The 16,261-nt window shown below is 44.3% G+C and overlaps 1 protein-coding gene across 1 annotated transcript; it reads right to left on the reverse strand.

Moving 5' to 3' along the window:
• Positions 1–529: 529 nt before the first annotated feature.
• Positions 530–13,934, reverse strand: QDPR (quinoid dihydropteridine reductase). The gene is made up of 7 exons (XM_083755095.1): positions 13,690–13,934; positions 12,747–12,839; positions 10,928–11,024; positions 8,010–8,150; positions 5,170–5,278; positions 3,804–3,887; positions 530–1,720 (listed from the first exon to the last, which is right to left on the reverse strand). Exons 1-7 carry the CDS (start codon positions 13,780–13,782, stop codon positions 1,615–1,617), a joined length of 723 nt encoding a protein of 240 aa, XP_083611221.1. The 5' UTR covers positions 13,783–13,934; the 3' UTR covers positions 530–1,614.
• Positions 13,935–16,261: the final 2,327 nt, after the last annotated feature.

A 16,261-nucleotide genomic window follows, 5' to 3' on the forward strand; every position in this document is an offset into this window, starting at 1 on the left:
CTCCAGCGGGAAGGTAAACGGCGTTTCCATGCTCTGCTCTGGTTCGCCAGAAGTGGCTTAGTCATGCTGGCCACATGACCCAGAAGCTGTACGCCGGCTCCCTCAGCCAATAAAGTGAGATGAGCGCCGCAACCCCAGAGTCGGTCACGACTGGACCTAATGGTCAGGGGTCCCTTTACATTTAAATCAAGGGATGTACAAGCCCACAGGCAGCCTTGGGAAAAAACAACACCCTGGAAAATTGGAGTAAACAAATTCAGATGTCAAGGAAAACAGCAGAAGAGGCTGAGCAAATCTAGTGTTCAGAAGCAGATGCAGTTCCTTAAGTGAAAATGAAGTTTTCCTGGCAAAAATGCCCTTTGCTTCAGTTATCTAAATCTTGAGGTCTAGCACCTTTGTTGCAGATTCCTGTACTAGACTGTCCATCTATTAAAAGGAGGGGTCAGTGAAGACCCACGACTTGCTTTGGAGACAAAAACTGACAGCATTTGATGTAAGAGTACATAAGAGACCACATAAAATGTACAACTTGCGGGCTTCTAAACAAGTTTATTGAAGACAAAATTCAATATATGGCAACATCCGCAACTGGGGCTATTTTAGAGCACTTTTAAAAATCACCGTATGAAATTACAAGAGGCATGATGTGCATGACAAGTAATGAAGCGGTTTGCTGGTTGGTGCACACAGCTGATTGAAGGTGATGTTGCTGTACATACCATAAGCAAAGATCCAGCTACATCTCTTTGTACAATAAGGCTTTGGACGACAACCTATGGCCCACCCCACCCCACAAAATCTTTCCCATAGCTTTGGTGAACTGGCTCCCTTTCGGAAAAGGTCTCAACTGTGCTGAATAGCTCTTAAGGCAAAATAATGTTTCCTCGTTCAACCTCGTCACTTACAAACAGCTCCCTAGGCAGCTGAGTAGGGGATAGATGGCTGGATCTTTTCTTGAGGGAAAAGCTCTGCACACATGTGTGTTGTATGTGTATTGTTTAGCGAGAAGTCTGTTCAGGTAGAGGAGCATTTCATCACAGCCGCCTCCCGCAACACAGACAGCAGCTTGCTGTGGTACAGTTTACAACCAATACTGTCAATTGTATGTTTTTGACCCACAGATTTCTATGGATCTTCTTTATTTATCACACAACATCCAGAAGGATAGACAGTAAGACTGCATGTTTGGTCTGTGTTGATGTGACGGTTAATAATTACACCTGACGAAATTGACTATCTAGGCAGCATTCAAGTGTGGGGCGGAAACCCCAAGGCAGCAAAACATCCGCAGCAGTAAAATATATGTATTTCATATAATTAAAACACAGTTTTACTGCTCACTGTTTGCTTTTCTTAAGACTCGGCATAATTCTGTAGAAAATGCTGCAGCGAGGCCATCAGTGAATCTTCAAATTCACAGCCCTGATTCACAAGACGCTTTGTACCTTTGGATAATTAAGTGCACCTGGTTAACAACAAACAACACAAATATTGCTCGACAAATAAGACCATTTTACCGGCAGAAGGAGAAGACTGCACAAACTACACACACACACACACACACACACACACACTTTGCATCTCCACTTCACTGCTGTTTGCACGTGTGACCGCTCAGAGATGAGAAGCAGACAGCTCCGTCTTTCCTCCTGTGGTTACTACTTGGATCAGACTCCCAGAACATGGACGGTTTTTTCCAGTGATCCAGTCATAAAAGGTTCTGTTAAAAACAGAGATCAACATTTTGTGAATTAATTCAATTCCTAAAGCAGGCTTCCTCAACCTCGGCCTTCCCGATGTTTTGAGACTACAATTCCCATCATCCCTGACCACTGGGTCCTGATATCTAGGGATCATGGGAGTTGTAGGCCAAAAACATCTGGAGGGCCGAGGTTGAGGAAGCGTGTCCTAAAGCTTCACATTACGATATTTGAACTGCTTTTTAAAAAAATAGTGTAGAAGCTTCTCAGGTTAGAGATTTTGTGTCCAACACTCCTCCTAAATACATTTCATACTAAAATTCTATACATGTTAAAGGTAAAGGGACACCTGACCATTAGGTCCAGTTATGACCGACTCTGGGGTTGTGGCGCTCATCTCACTTTATTGGCCGAGCCGGCGTACAACTTCCGGGTCATGTGGCCAGCATGACGAAGCCGCTTCTCGCAAATCAGAGCAGCGCACGGAAATGCCGTTTACCTTCCCGCTGGAGTGGTACCTATTTATCTACTTGCACTTTGATGTGCTTTCGAACTGCTAGGTTGGCAGGAGCAGGGACCGAGCAACAGGAGCTCACCCCATCATGAGGATTCGAACCACCGACCTTCTGATCGGCAAGTCCTAGGCTGTGTGGTTTAACCCACAGCGCCATCCGCGTACCTATATACATGTGACCCAGAAGTAAATCCAATGTTCAAAGGAGCTGGCTCCCTAGCAAGTGCTTAGAACTGCAGTCCTAACCTTGTCATTTTAGAATATTCAACATCTATCCATTCTTTCTTCTCTCTTATACATTTATATCCCACCTTTCTTCTGCCACGGAACCCACCTGAGGCCCTGACCAAGCCCAGACTTGCTTTGCCTCAGCATGACTGGCCTGGTAAACTGAGTAACTTATATTTATTTTAATTTATTATTATTATTTCTGCCACAAGGAAGCAAGCAGTTATTATTCCCCTTTGACGGGAAATGAGTTTGAGAGACTGCAGCTTGCTTTGGGATGTTTCAGTTGGGTACTGAGTCCATCCAAGTACCGCTACTGTCACCCTTCCACCAACTTCCACCAACTTCGGTTGGGACCTTCCCTGTTGTCTACAGTCTGGTAACCTCTAGGTTAGATTACTGCAATGCGTTCTACATGGGGCCACCTCTGAAGGCAGCCAAACAGGACTAGGCAGCGTTCTTGATTCGTACTGTCCAGGGTGGATTTTATTTAAATCAAATTGATTTAAATCACGATTTTAAATCATGATTTAAATCACAAGTCAGTAAGACTTGATTTATTTTTATTTTTACAGGAAGACTCATTCTTGCTGGTATAATCTTAATATTTACAACCAGATGAAGGTTTCATTTTTGGTATAATAAATTTTCAGAGTAGTTTTTACAGTTATATCAAAAATTACTGATTTGATATGTATTATAAATACATAAGACAGATAATTAGGAAATTATTGTGAGGTTTAATAAGTTAACTGTTTATGTTTGGACAACTTTTCTGCTGTACTTTATTGGAAGGAGAAAAATAACCATTTCCTTAATAACAATTTAAACAATTTATTTAACTAAAGCAATACAGTAACATTATATCATATGTATCCATGTTTGTTAACTGATGTGGTTAAACTTTTTTCAAAAGACTGAGTTTTAGAACACATGAAAAACTTAAAACAAATCCTTATTCCCTGAGGAATAGCTTTTGGACTGTAATATAACCTAAACAGAAAACTATCTTTAGAAAGATTTTTCCTCCAAAAGCATTTTATTTTAAAAAATCCAATTTAAATTTTTTAAAAATCGGATTTTGGGGGATTTTTCCTTTTTTTAAATCATTTATTTTTATCCACCCTGATGCTGCCTATGCAGAGGCCATAAAGGCAATTTTGAACTGATCTGGCATCCATCAATTCCCACAACCCATGCTTTCAGAATCACTCTCCCAAGCCATTTTCAGCCACTTCCACTTCACAGAAGGGCATTTAACTTCCAGTGACTGAGGATCTGCACTCCAGAATTTGAAGGCACAGACGACCGGGACGCCCTAAAGCAGCAGCTGTTGAGCAAGGGAGCCTCTGTTTACTCACTCGGCAATGAAATCTAACGGTGTCCAGGAGCTGACATCCGCATCAGGCATAGATTTCCTGTTCATTGGTGTATCCAAGATAACCCTGGGGCAAAGAAAGATAAGCTCTTCAGTTGTACACTGCTGCATCTGATAAATGTTGCCTGCGTTTCTTCTCCGTCACAACGCACACAGAACGTTGAGGACAGTGGAAGGTGGAGATTGCTCTTTTTATTAAGATTTTGCCTTCTCGGTGACTATGCTGAAACTGACTGCGCACCTTTGAGCAATAGGTATTTCTCACTTGCGTGCAAGCATCTTTTATCCAGAGGCAAAATGACGTCTCACACAAATGGTGGCTGGGAAAAGATTAGGCACCTCTTCCAACTGCTCCTGTGAATAACATTATCTACAGTGGTACCTCGGGTTATGTTACCTTCGGGTAACGTAATTTCGAGTTATGAACGCGGCAAACCCAGAAGTCTGTACTTCTGGGTTTCGCCGCACGCGCATGTGCAGAAGTGCTCTATTGCACCGTGTGCATGCACAGAAGCGGCACCTCCAGATACAGACTTTTTGGGGTAAGTACGGACCCCCGTGATGAATTAAGTTCGTATTCAGAGGGTCCCATGTATTTCCAAAGCTGCTTTGCAGCATCCCACCTAGGACAGTCTCTCACATGCATGCTTGTTACATGCAGTTTGACCATCAGATGGTCAGTATCATGTCACTGCCACATAAATACACCATGGCTGCAGTCCTCAAACTGGTGCCCAGGAATAGCTGCCACTGATTTCAGGCACTAATTAAATACCGTTTTCAAAGGAAAGCATCAGACTGAAACTTCAACCTTATTCTGATAGCAGCAACAGACATACTCTAAAAAGTGCATTTTGAATAATGACCACCCGGGTATGAACAGAATTAACACATGCATTCATGGCCCCATAAACAGGACACAAGAATTAGGGTTGCAATCTGACCCATGCTTACATGGTTGCCTAAAGTCCCATTAAGAGTTCAAGATTCAAAGCAGGACTTCCCAATCTGTAGTTTGGTCCCTTAGCAACTATACCACTCAAATTATAAATTAATGCAAAACAAGGAAAGAGAAAGAGAGGGAGAGATACAGAGAGAGAAATCCAACACGTTCAAATTAAAAGTATTTGCTTTCAGCAGAGAGAAATTTAATGTTAATGAAATGTAAAAGTTAAATGGCGTGAATCCATCCCTTGTCCATGATTCTCAAGCAATTGCAATTTCGAGTTGACAGGCCAAGAGTTCACGTAGACCACAAACCACTGATTTCAAAGGTTGCTTCTTCAACATGGCACAAACTGGGCATATGAAAAAACCTAAAGCAGCGGGATGAAAATGCCACCACTTACGGGAGAATGGCAACCGCGGCAGACCCCGGTGGCAGCCCACTGTTGGTACCCGAGAGGCTCTGGCAAAGCTGGTGGACTGCTCCTTTGGCCATGCCATAACCTATCATTCCTAAAACAAAAGGAAGAAAACATCAGCTTTGTGCAATAAAAGGGAAGCAGAGGGGGGGCATGCTAATCTTCTCTGTATCGTTCCAATTTTAGTATATGTGCTGCCGAAGCGAGCACGTGTCACGCAAATTCGTGAAGCGTTCCATATTTTTACCAGAAGACTCAAGATCTACCCACCAGGGAAGAATGGCAGATGAAACTGATGGACTACATGGAAATGGCGGAAATGACTGGCAGAATCCGAGACTAGGGAGAAGAGTCGATGGAGGAAGATTGGAAAAAATTTAAAGTATATTTAAAAAAACATTGTAAAATTAATGAATGCTAGAAAGATGCTGGAATGAATTTACATGGTTTTAGCAGAATGGTTATGAAGAATTAAGTAAAAATGGATTGTTAATGGGTCAAAGTGTAAAATTTAAGGTTAAATTCTGTTAAGATAAATTATGGAACAAAATCTGAGAAAGAGGGGAAGGACTTGCTGAAATAACTAATTGAATTAGAATACAAAAAGGGAGGCATGAGGAAGTCAAGGAAACAAGTAAATGAAAGATAAAGATATGAAAATACTGGATGTTAATGTTTTTAAATGTTTTTTCTTTTTTTCTTTTTTTCATTCTTATAGCCTAGCTGTACTGTTTTTGGGTTTTTTCTTTTTTTTCTTTTTTTCTTCTTCTTAGTATTGTATTTTCTTTTATTTTTGAAGTATTGTAATCTTTTTTATTATTATTGTCTGTTTTTCTTTTTTCTGTAATTGTTAAACTTTAATAAATATCATAAATAAATAAATAAATAAATAAATAAATAAATAAATAAATAAATAAATGGGAAGCAGAACTGTTTGAACGAGACACCAGAATATTGTCACCGTTTCACAGTACATCAGGAGAATAAACCCAAACTTTTCTGGCTTCTGGAAGGGAGCCGTCTAATGTGGTACAATTGTGAGGATCCATCCCAGCAACCCACTGTGTGCATACATCCACACGGGCACCTCTATGCGCAGTGGGACACTAGTGGCTGGCTCAGCTGTAATTTTGCAACAAGGAAGTCAGCCAAGAAACGGTGGGAGCAAAACCTTGTTGCCGCTGAAGACCCAAAAGTCTCTGTCCCAGGACTGTACTACTTCAGACTGCTAAGGAGGGAGGGGACTGTCAGGGATTGTTGGTAGGGGAAAGAGGCTCCTGACTCAAACTTTCCAGGGTTCAAGCTTCAGCAAAACAGTGACACAAATAAGCAGCAAGTCTACAATCAGAACTATGTGTCTGAAAATGACCACCCAGTTTATTAGAGCCAATACCCTCTGATACGGCATGCAGGTGGCGCTGTGGGTTAAACCACAGAGCCTAGGACTTGCTGATCAGGTCGGTGGTTCGAATCCCCGCGATGGGGTGAGCTCCCGTTGCTCAGTCCCTGATCCTGCCAACCTAGCAGTTTGAAAGCATGTGCAAGTAGATAAACAGGTACCGCTCCGGCAGCAAGGTAAACAACGTTTCCGTGCGCTGCTCTGGTTCGCCAGAAGCGGCTTAGTCATGCTGGCCACATGACCCGGAAGCTGTCTGTGGAAACACACCGGCTCCCTCGGCCAATAAAGTGATATGAGCGCCACAACCTCAGAGTCAGCCACGACTGGACCTAATGGTCAGGGGTCCCTTTACCTTTACCCTCTGATAAAGGAACTGAAGGGAACAAATTACATAACATCCCAACAAACAGAGATGCAATAATATAGTTCCGAACTATCCGTATTCGTATATCAGCAGAGAGCCACTGCTCTTCACAACTTTCGTCAAAGCATTTATCGTGACGGTCTATTGAAAAGGTTCGTCGCTGGAAACTCCTTTGCGGGATAGATTTTTTTATCGGCAAGGTTTTCTTGGAGGTGTGTGCTTGGTATGAAGGAACATCCCATAATGCTGGCCCTCACATGCACCCAAACACAAGTTTACTATCTCAAAGAGAGGTTCCCATTGAAGTCCACCTGTTTACCTTCTTTCCCTTTTCATTATATGTACAACAAAGTGTCAATCCCAGTGGCAGATGGTCCCTACACTCTGCCAGTTGTGACGATTGCCAAAAGCAGAATAAATTAAGCAAACCTGTTCAGCTTACATAATTTATTCAGGTCACAGAATTCATCGTTTCCAATGCGGAATTTGGATTCCATGGTTAGAAGTTTGATTTTTAATGCAGAGTACACAGATGTCCTGTGACTGACATTCAGCATACTCAGAACAGACTGATTTATATCTATAGACTAAAGTTCATTGATTTCAGTGGGTCTGCTCAGATTATAGCTAGCAGTGTATATCGTTCAGTTTCCACACTCTTTTCTGTGTCAATAGTTACGAAATGGACCAGGAACATTCGTAACTATTGACAGAGGGTTGAAGGTCATTGGTCTTTGAAGAAGGCAGGTTAAAGGTAGGATCCATTGTAAACAAGCAGAGCTGCCACTCATTTTGAAGAAATAAAACAGCAGCCTAGCTTTACTGTGTCTCACAACTTAGAAATAACAGTGTGCTTATGAGCCTTCTGCTTTTTCACCCGCAAAATTTCTCTAGATTGTGGCTCTCAAGCATGGATCCCTTTACCGGAGTCAAAATGTCCTCTGAAAAGACCTTAACAGCTAGTCAACAGACACATTGCAGGACAAGAGAATTTGAAAGACCCCAGGCTGGTTTATAATTGACACCACAAAGAATACTGGCAAAACACACCACGATATTTACCTGGAGTTCCAGCTAATGCTGCTTTGGCCCCTGTCAGGGTCAACAAGCCCCCTTCCTTCAGGTGCTTGGTGGCCAAATGGCTAGAGATTGTTGACGTCCAAACACTTTGTTTCCACATCAGGTCGGTATTTTTGTATAAAGCTGGTGAGAAGAGAAAACCCAGGACACATTAGGCATCAAGACAGAACCAGCATGTACTGTTCCTTTCTCAAAACTGCAAATCTCCCTTAGTTTGTCATATTTCAGATCCTTGTTTTGAATTCCTTGTTTTGCAGCAGAAACTAAAAAAACAACAACCCAACCTACCCACTTCAAAGTTATCTTCTGAGGGCAATATCTTCACTGGTCATCTTTTGTATTCTTTTCACTATATGCTTAAAACCTGGCAACTTGAGAGACCTATTCCTGAGGAATCTTGGTGGTAATAAATAAATAAATAAATAAATAAATAAAACCCCACCCATCTGGTTGGGTTTCCCCAGCCACTCTGGGTGGCTCCCAACAGAATATTACAGCACGATAAAACATCAAACATTAAAAACTTCCCTAAACAGGGCTGCCTTCTGATGTCTTCTAAAAGTCAGATAGTTGTTTATTTCCTAGAATTCTGATAGGAGGGCATTCCACAGGGTGGGTGCCACTACTGAGAAGGCCCTCTGCCTGGTTCCCTGCAACCTCAATTCTCACAGTGAGGGAACCACTAGAAGGCCCTCGGAGCTGAACCTCAGGGTCTGAACGATGGCGGTGGAGATGCTCCTTCAGGTATACCAGTTGATTTCTTGTTCTCTTTAATGTTTTACTGTATGTTTGTTTCACTATATTCTTGCATTGGTTTATATTGTAACAATATGATGAAAGGAGTACGATGATGTTTTAAGGCAAACTTCCCAGATAAAAGACTCCAAATTATCCAGAAGACTCTGATTTGAGCTGCCCTGAATCTAAAAAACAGGGGGCCCAACACTAGCTCCCACTTCCCAAAAAGAAAGGGAATATGTAGCAATGTTCTGTTCTATACTTGCCCAGCTCGAACTACATGTTTCTGGTCCAGCAAACCATGGTTTGCTGAAGAAGTGAGCAATGAGCTTAAGTGCTTCCTGCTTTCTTAATCTACTCCTCTTGCACACCTGGCTTCAGGGGAGATTTCCTGGTTTGCTAGATGAATGGCATCCGAACTGTGTTTTAAGAATTCCCTACAAACAAGATCAGAATGTGTTTGGCAAATCCTATCTGGAATGGAGCACACAAACCACAGTTTCCTGGTTGGGACATCACAGGGAAGCTGTGGCTTATCAAACTGGGAGGTCTTCTCTGAAGCCAAGCTTACATGTGCTCCATAAACCAATACTTTGTTGGAGCAGGAAAATCATGCTTTGAATGCTTTTAGACACAAACCATCTCAGAAATATTATGCTCATAATTGAGACTTATGGAGCTGTTTAGGATCAGTTAGTTCTCTGAGGAATAGTCTCCTATTCTAATATGTTTCTAATATGTAAGTGCAAAAGCCTGTCCTGAAGTCTTTTATAATCACTGGAAAGTGCTTTGTAGTACCATGCAAAAACCTGGGTTTGATTTTAGAAACCATTAACTCTTTTCCTGGAATTTAATGGAATCGACCACCAAACCACTATAAAACAGAGAATATTTTCCAATGGTCTCTCTAAATGTCAGACATAACTGGATTGTAGAATGTGCAGAACTTATGTTGCGAAACTCTGAAGTGGTATTTCCAACCAAAGTTCCTTTTATTTTGCAAATATAGTACAGGCAACCCCCGTTTTGCACGGGTTCAAAGCATGAGTGGCTGTGCATGCGTGGATTGTTTCTGGACCCGGAACAGGGCAGAACGGGACAGAACGGAGCTGGGTGGGCTTATGCATGCTCCGCCGAAATGTGCAATGATCAGGAATACAATCCCTGCACAAATCATTCTTAAGGACACGGCAAACAAGATCTTATTCACTTTAGGATCACTGGCAGGGTTAAGACCTGGTTCCACAGAAGCTTAGTTCTCCATCTGAAGCAGCTCCAGGCCACAGCTGGTCTATTTGCTTTAAAGTGCACAATGCAGAATACATCCCCTTTGAATGGAGAAAACCAGCCTCTGACCTAGTGCAACAATGGACAAGGTAGAATCCACTCAATTACTTCCTCCAAGTGGAGGATTTTAAAGGCTTTTAACTGGGCTTTAACAGCACAATCCTATCTTTCCCCTAAAAAAGCTGATGACTTGGTGGTGGTGGTGGTTAGGAATGGCTGGATTTTTCTCTGCCAGGCTCTAGCAGCAAAAGGAGAACTGGGGAGAGGGGGGGGTGTCCCAGGGCCCCTCCATGCCAGAGGTCCCAAGCTACGGCCAAGTGGGTGGTAAGCTCCCCCTGGCAGTTCTTCCACTGGCAGTAATGTGCAAAATAGGGCTCTTTGGCTGTGTTTCTCAAACTTGGGTCTGCAGCAGTTGTTGGACTACAACTCCCATCATCCCTAGCCAGCAGGACCAGTTGTGAGGGATGATGGGAGTTGTAGTCCAACAACTTCTGGCGACCCAAGTTTGAGAAACACTGGTAGGGTGTTGTGGTTTTGGGATCACTGGAGATGACGTGCTGGGAGAAAACCTCTTTCCACCACCTTCTGAAAAATCAACAGGGTTGCCAAGGGTCAGTTTTGCATCTGGATACAGCCACTTGGGCACCCTAGGCTTAAAACATCGAAAAAATGAATGCAGGAAAGTGACCCTTAGCAAGATAATAACTGCTTAACAATTTAACAAACTTCCATCAGGTTTCAATATTGGTTGGAGACAGCTACTATACTCGATTTTCCGATCACACACGAAAAGGAAAGAAGCCGTTCTGAAAACTCTGGTTATAAGACAAAGAAGAAATGATTTCTTCCATGGCATTCACGGGTTTGTCGCTTACATTTTGCTTTCGCGCTGCCTCCAGCCCATCCACCGGCGACACAAAGTATAGCATCAACTTTTTCTTCGCCCAGGAGTTTTCCAACATCTTCTGTCACCTTTAAATATGTGAAGACAAAGATGTGGTGTGTGTGGGGGGGTGTCAGTTCCAAGAAAAACACCTGGAATATGTATACGCCCAAATCTCAAAACTGCAATTTTCTCAGACCTACATCTAATACAGGAATTGAAGCAAGGTGGGAAACAAGTGCCTGAAGTGAGGGGGGGGAATGAGGGGGGGGCAGTAGTTGATCTTCCCTCACCTGGTGTGCTACTTTTCATGTAAGAAACAGGACCCACCTGCATTAGGATTTGAGCAAGGCAGGCAAATCAACAAACACACACGCAACCCATGTCAAGTTTAACCTTCAGAACCAAGCTTTAGAAATCAGGGAAAGTATATATATAATGCAATATAATGAAACTAGGCTTAATATAAGCCAGTGCTTGCCAGGACTAAATCCCAAATCCTGAAATCTCTTTCCAATGCACAACCCTGGATTGGGGTGGGTGGGTTTGACCGCAATACCTGAAGGCGGTTTTGGGTCGATAAAACCTTCCACACCTCAAATTAGAAGACAGTGCTTCTAGAACAGCGGAGGCCGGTTCCAAGCAAATCGGAGGTAACAGACTGCTCTTTTTAGAACGGAACCAATAAATATGAGGGAAGGAAGAGCAAGCGACAGAAAAACAAGCATGGGAGTTGACGTAGGTGTGCCAAGATCACCAGTCCACTTTATCTTAACATGCATTTAAAATGATATACTGCAAAATATTTCAACGATATATATATCTCACACACACACACACACACACACACACACACACACACATGCTACCCAGGCCCTTTTGACTTGAGTTTGTTATCACACAACTCAGGCACACCTTTAAAAGGGATAGCCAGCATCTTGAGCCAAGATGTTCCCACCTAAATGTTCCCCAGAGGTAATGTTATTACCGTATTTTTCGCTCTACAGCACGCACCGGACCATAGGATGCACCGGACCATAGGAGGGGGAGAACAGGGGGGGGAAATTCTCCCCCTCTCTGCTCAGCGCCCCTTCAGCGAAGCAGCAGGAGAAGCGGAGCCCCTTCCGTTTCGCCTCCCGCTTCGCTGAAGGGGCGCTGCGCAGAGAGGGGAAACTGTGCAGCGCCTCTCCAGCGAAGCGAAGCCTGGAGAGCGAGAGGAGTCGGGAACTCCCGCTGCGCTCCGAAGGCTCGTGGATAGCTGCCTAAAGCCCCCAGAGCGCAGTGGGAGTTCCCGCTGCGCTCCGGGGGCTTCAGGCGGCTTCAACGAAAGCAACGCGAAGCCTCTGGAGCGTGGGGGGAGCTCTCCCTCTGCACTTTGGAGGCTTTGCGTTGCTATCACTGAAGCCAAGGAGCCTGCATTCGCTCCATAAGGCGTACACACATTTCCCCTTAATTTTTGAAGGGGAAAAGGTGCGTCTTATAGAGTGAAATATATGGTACATCCCTGCCCTAATGTTGGCAGCTAAAGCTTTAACAACTGCAGACAGGCAGAAATTAAGTCAGCATGGCCCCTCCTAGTGATGGGGCAAATGGAAGAAAATGCACCGACTGAATTTTCTGCCTTTCATAAAGCAGGTGAAGGTGAAGCAACTGTCGGACAGTCTTTCCCAAGAGGACAGAACTTTTCACACACAAACAGGATCTTATTTTAGGCAACGGCTATTATTTTGCAACCCAGAAGCTGCCCCGACATCTTTCTGCTTTCGTTTTAATTGCTTCCAAAATGGCACAAACAATACCATGCACGTTACCTGATCTGCTTGTTCAACGAAGGAATCGCTCATTTTCACAACAACGTTGGCACTCGCTTCATCGTTTTCTCCCAAGTCAATGCTGGCCACCCACTGATTTAAAAAGAAAAAAGTTTTCTGTTTAAAAAGCGATTTACTGTACTTATTTCGTGTTTTTGTATTTTGCACAAAAGTACCGGTATTTCCTAAAATCGTTTCAAAGGGAATCGGGGAGGAGTGTCAATGCTTTCATCGCAGATTTATTTCAGGTATGATGCCCTTACAGTGGTACCTCAGGTTAAGTACTTAATTCGTTCCGGAGGTCCGTTCTTAACCTGAAACTGTTCTTAACCTGAAGCACCGCTTTAGCTAATGGGGCCTCCCGCTGCCGCCGCAGCACAATTTCTGTTCTCATCCTGAAGCAAAGTTCTTAACCTGAAAGACTATTTCTGGGTTAGTGGAGTCTGTAACCTGAAGCGTATGTAACCCGAGGTACCAATGTACTTTGCGCACTTCCTCAGGCTCAGGCCCAAAAGCAGGACAAGAACCCTTTGTTCCTTCCCATCTCCCCAACAAGTAATGCAAGTCTCCCCTTGCGATTCCTTTAACGCGCCGCGTAAAATTGCTGTTTCGGGGATGCGCGGGGATAAGGAGCGCTGGCAGCGCCCGACAACCTGCAGCTTCGTCTACCGAGATCTAAAGAAAACCTTTAAGGGAAGGGACAGGACCAAGGGCCGCCGGGCAAATCCGTGGCAGAGCGCAACCCGCGCGCCTCCTTTTGCAGCGAGGTGGATGGAGATCTTTGCGCGCGCGCGTTGCGCCGGGAAGGCCCCGAGAATGCAAAGCCAGGGGTTAGGCTTGGGAACGGCGCTCCGTGCAGACGCAGCCTATCTGCAGAAACGCCAAGAGCGCCTTGTTCCCCACCACCCCCCTCGATTCGTCCCCACGGGGCTACTGCCCTTACCCAGTTCTTCCCTCGGAAGTAGCGCACGCATTGGGAGCCCAGGGCGCCCCGGCCGCCATACACGAGGACCCGGCGCGCTTCCGCCGCCGCCATGGCTCAGCCTCGCCTGCAGACGCCTTTCGCCTCCGGCCCGGGATCGGCGAGCGGCCGCAAACGCTCCGCCTTCCCAAGAAGGAAGGATTTTGCGCGGAGGAGGAGAGAGAAAGCGAAACGCCTCCCTCGCTTCTGCGCCGATGGCGCAAGCGCCCCCTGCCCTAGAAGCTGGAAGCAGGGTTTTCCCGAGGGAAAGAGCTGCGTTTGTTTGGAAAGGGGAAACAAACAAAAAAGTATAACTGCATAGGAACTCCGAGGATAATCATAAATGAGTTCAGAAGTGTAATAATGTACCAATATTTCCTTAAACTGATGCGACTCCTTTTTGTGTGTGTGACTGTGGAACCCAGTTCAGCTACTGATTGATTGATTGATTGAGTGTGTGTGTGTGTGTGTGTGTGTGTGACTGCAGTACATTGTTTATTGTCAGGGCCGGATTTAGGTTTGATGAGTCCCCACCGAAGGTAATGAGGCCCTTTATATGTCCAGCTGTCCTTTGTCAACAACAAATTCTCACTGTTTCTTGTGTTGAATATATGTTATATGGTAATTTATGGACCTAATAGTTATCTGAAGCCATTTGCACATGCAGAATGTAAAGGTAAAGGGTAAAGGGACCCCTGACCATTAGGTCCAGTCGTGGCCGACTCTGGGGTTGCGGCGCTCATCTCGCTTTATTGGCCGAGGGAGCCAGCGTACAGCTTCCGGGACATGTGGCCAGCATGACTAAGCCGCTTCTGGTGAATCAGAGCAGCGCACGGAAACGCGGAAACGCCGTTTACCTTCCTGCCAAAATGGTACCTATTTATCTACTTGCACTTTGACGTGCTTTCGAACTGCTAGGTTGGCAGGAGCTGGGACCGAGCAACAGGAGCTCACCCCGTCGCAGGGATTCGAACCGCCAACCTTCTGATTGGCAAGTCCTAGGCTCTGGTTTAACCCACAGCGCCACCTGCAGAATGTAGGCACCCTATATATAGAAATGAGCAAACCAGTGATATTTTAGGGAGCAGGCGGGGCCCATTACTTACATCATAGGAGCCTACACAACACAAAACACACTTGCTGTATGTAGGTTTTATTTTATTTGTTTTTTATCTTATATTTTTTATATGTACATCCAGTTTTTTTCCCTTTACATTTTTTTGGGACCCCCCAAGACAGTGGGGTCATAGCTTGTTTAGCTTATATGCTGAAGAATTGATGCTTTTGAGTTATGGTGCCGGAGGAGACTCTTGAGAGTCCCATGGACTGCAAGAAAATCAAACCTCTCCATTCGGAAGGAAATCAGCCCTGAGTGCTCACTGGAAGGACAGATCCTGAAGCTGAGGCTCCAATACTTTGGCCACCTCATGAGAAGAGAAGACTCCCTGGAAAAGACCCTGATGTTGGGAAAGATTGAGAGCACAAGGAGAAGGGAACGACAGATGACAAGATGGTTGGACAGTGTTCTCAAAGCTACCAGCATGAGTTTGACCAAACTGCGGGAGGCAGTGGAAGACAGGAGTGCCTGGCGTGCTCTGGTCCATGGGGTCATGAAGAGTCGGACACAATTAAACGACTAAACAACAACAACATCCAGCACTGTTTATTGCTTTCATTTTATGGATTAGTGGTCTCGTTAGATAGTAAAATTCATACTGAATTGCTGTTTTGAGGGTTGTTTTTAAAAGTCTGGAACGGATTAATCCATTTTGCATTACTTTCTATGGTAAAGTGTGCCTTGGTTCTGGAACGCTTTGGTTTTGAACAGACTTCCGGAACGGATTAAGTTTGAGAACCAAGGTACCACTGTACAGAAGTTGTATATGGTGAAGCAGACCATAACTCAGGCTGATGCTGTGCTAGCTAGTACAGCAGCACTGTTTTCCCAACAGCAACACTGCACACTTGCAGTCCCCAAAACAGCTTTCCCACCAGTCACCTCTGCCAACTGAGGCATATTCGTGCTACACCTATCAATTGCCAAACTGTTGTCTTCATTCCCATTCCAAACCGGCGAGGTGTCTTCAGAAGCTAACCAGCAGCCATAAAAGAGACAATTTTCTTCAGCTTTTATGAGGTTATTTTGCATTTTGGAGTAATATGCTTGGGCTTGCAACTGTGCAATGCAGGAAAAGCACGTGCTTCTCCAAGCAGCAACCAATTTGCGTTCCCCTTTACGCCCAGGAGATTGTTCTAATTGCAAGCCCAGGCATCCAGAAATATTGTGTATCTATTTCATTTAATAGTATTGGAAAGCAGAGTATCATTAATTTGGGAGAGATGACAGTAATGACATTTAGGAAACGCAAACAAACTCAAGGAGATGGTGGCTTGGTGCCATACAGCCAGTGGAATTCTGATGTCAAATTCTAACATATCCATCCTAGTTTGCTTCCTAGCAATAATTAGAGACTTGGCAACAAATTGAACAAGCATGTGCAATTGAGCAAGCAGCTAAACATCTCCCAGGTCAGAAATGGAAGTCATTTGACTA

Source organism: Podarcis gaigeae (genome assembly GCF_964106915.1).
Source record: "Podarcis gaigeae genome assembly, chromosome: 9".
NCBI lineage: Eukaryota > Metazoa > Chordata > Lepidosauria > Squamata > Lacertidae > Podarcis > Podarcis gaigeae.

Bases quoted from the DNA above. Each gene is read 5' to 3' on its own strand.
- QDPR (XM_083755095.1), bottom strand. From the start codon at position 13,782: ATGGCGGCGGCGGAAGCGCGCCGGGTCCTCGTGTATGGCGGCCGGGGC. The intron at 11,025-12,746 runs GTAACGTGCATG...ACATATTTAAAG, and splicing joins TCGTTGAACAAGCAGATCAG to GTGACAGAAGATGTTGGAAA. The intron at 8,151-10,927 runs GTAAGCGACAAA...TCTTCTCACCAG, and splicing joins AGGCAGCGCGAAAGCAAAAT to CTTTATACAAAAATACCGAC.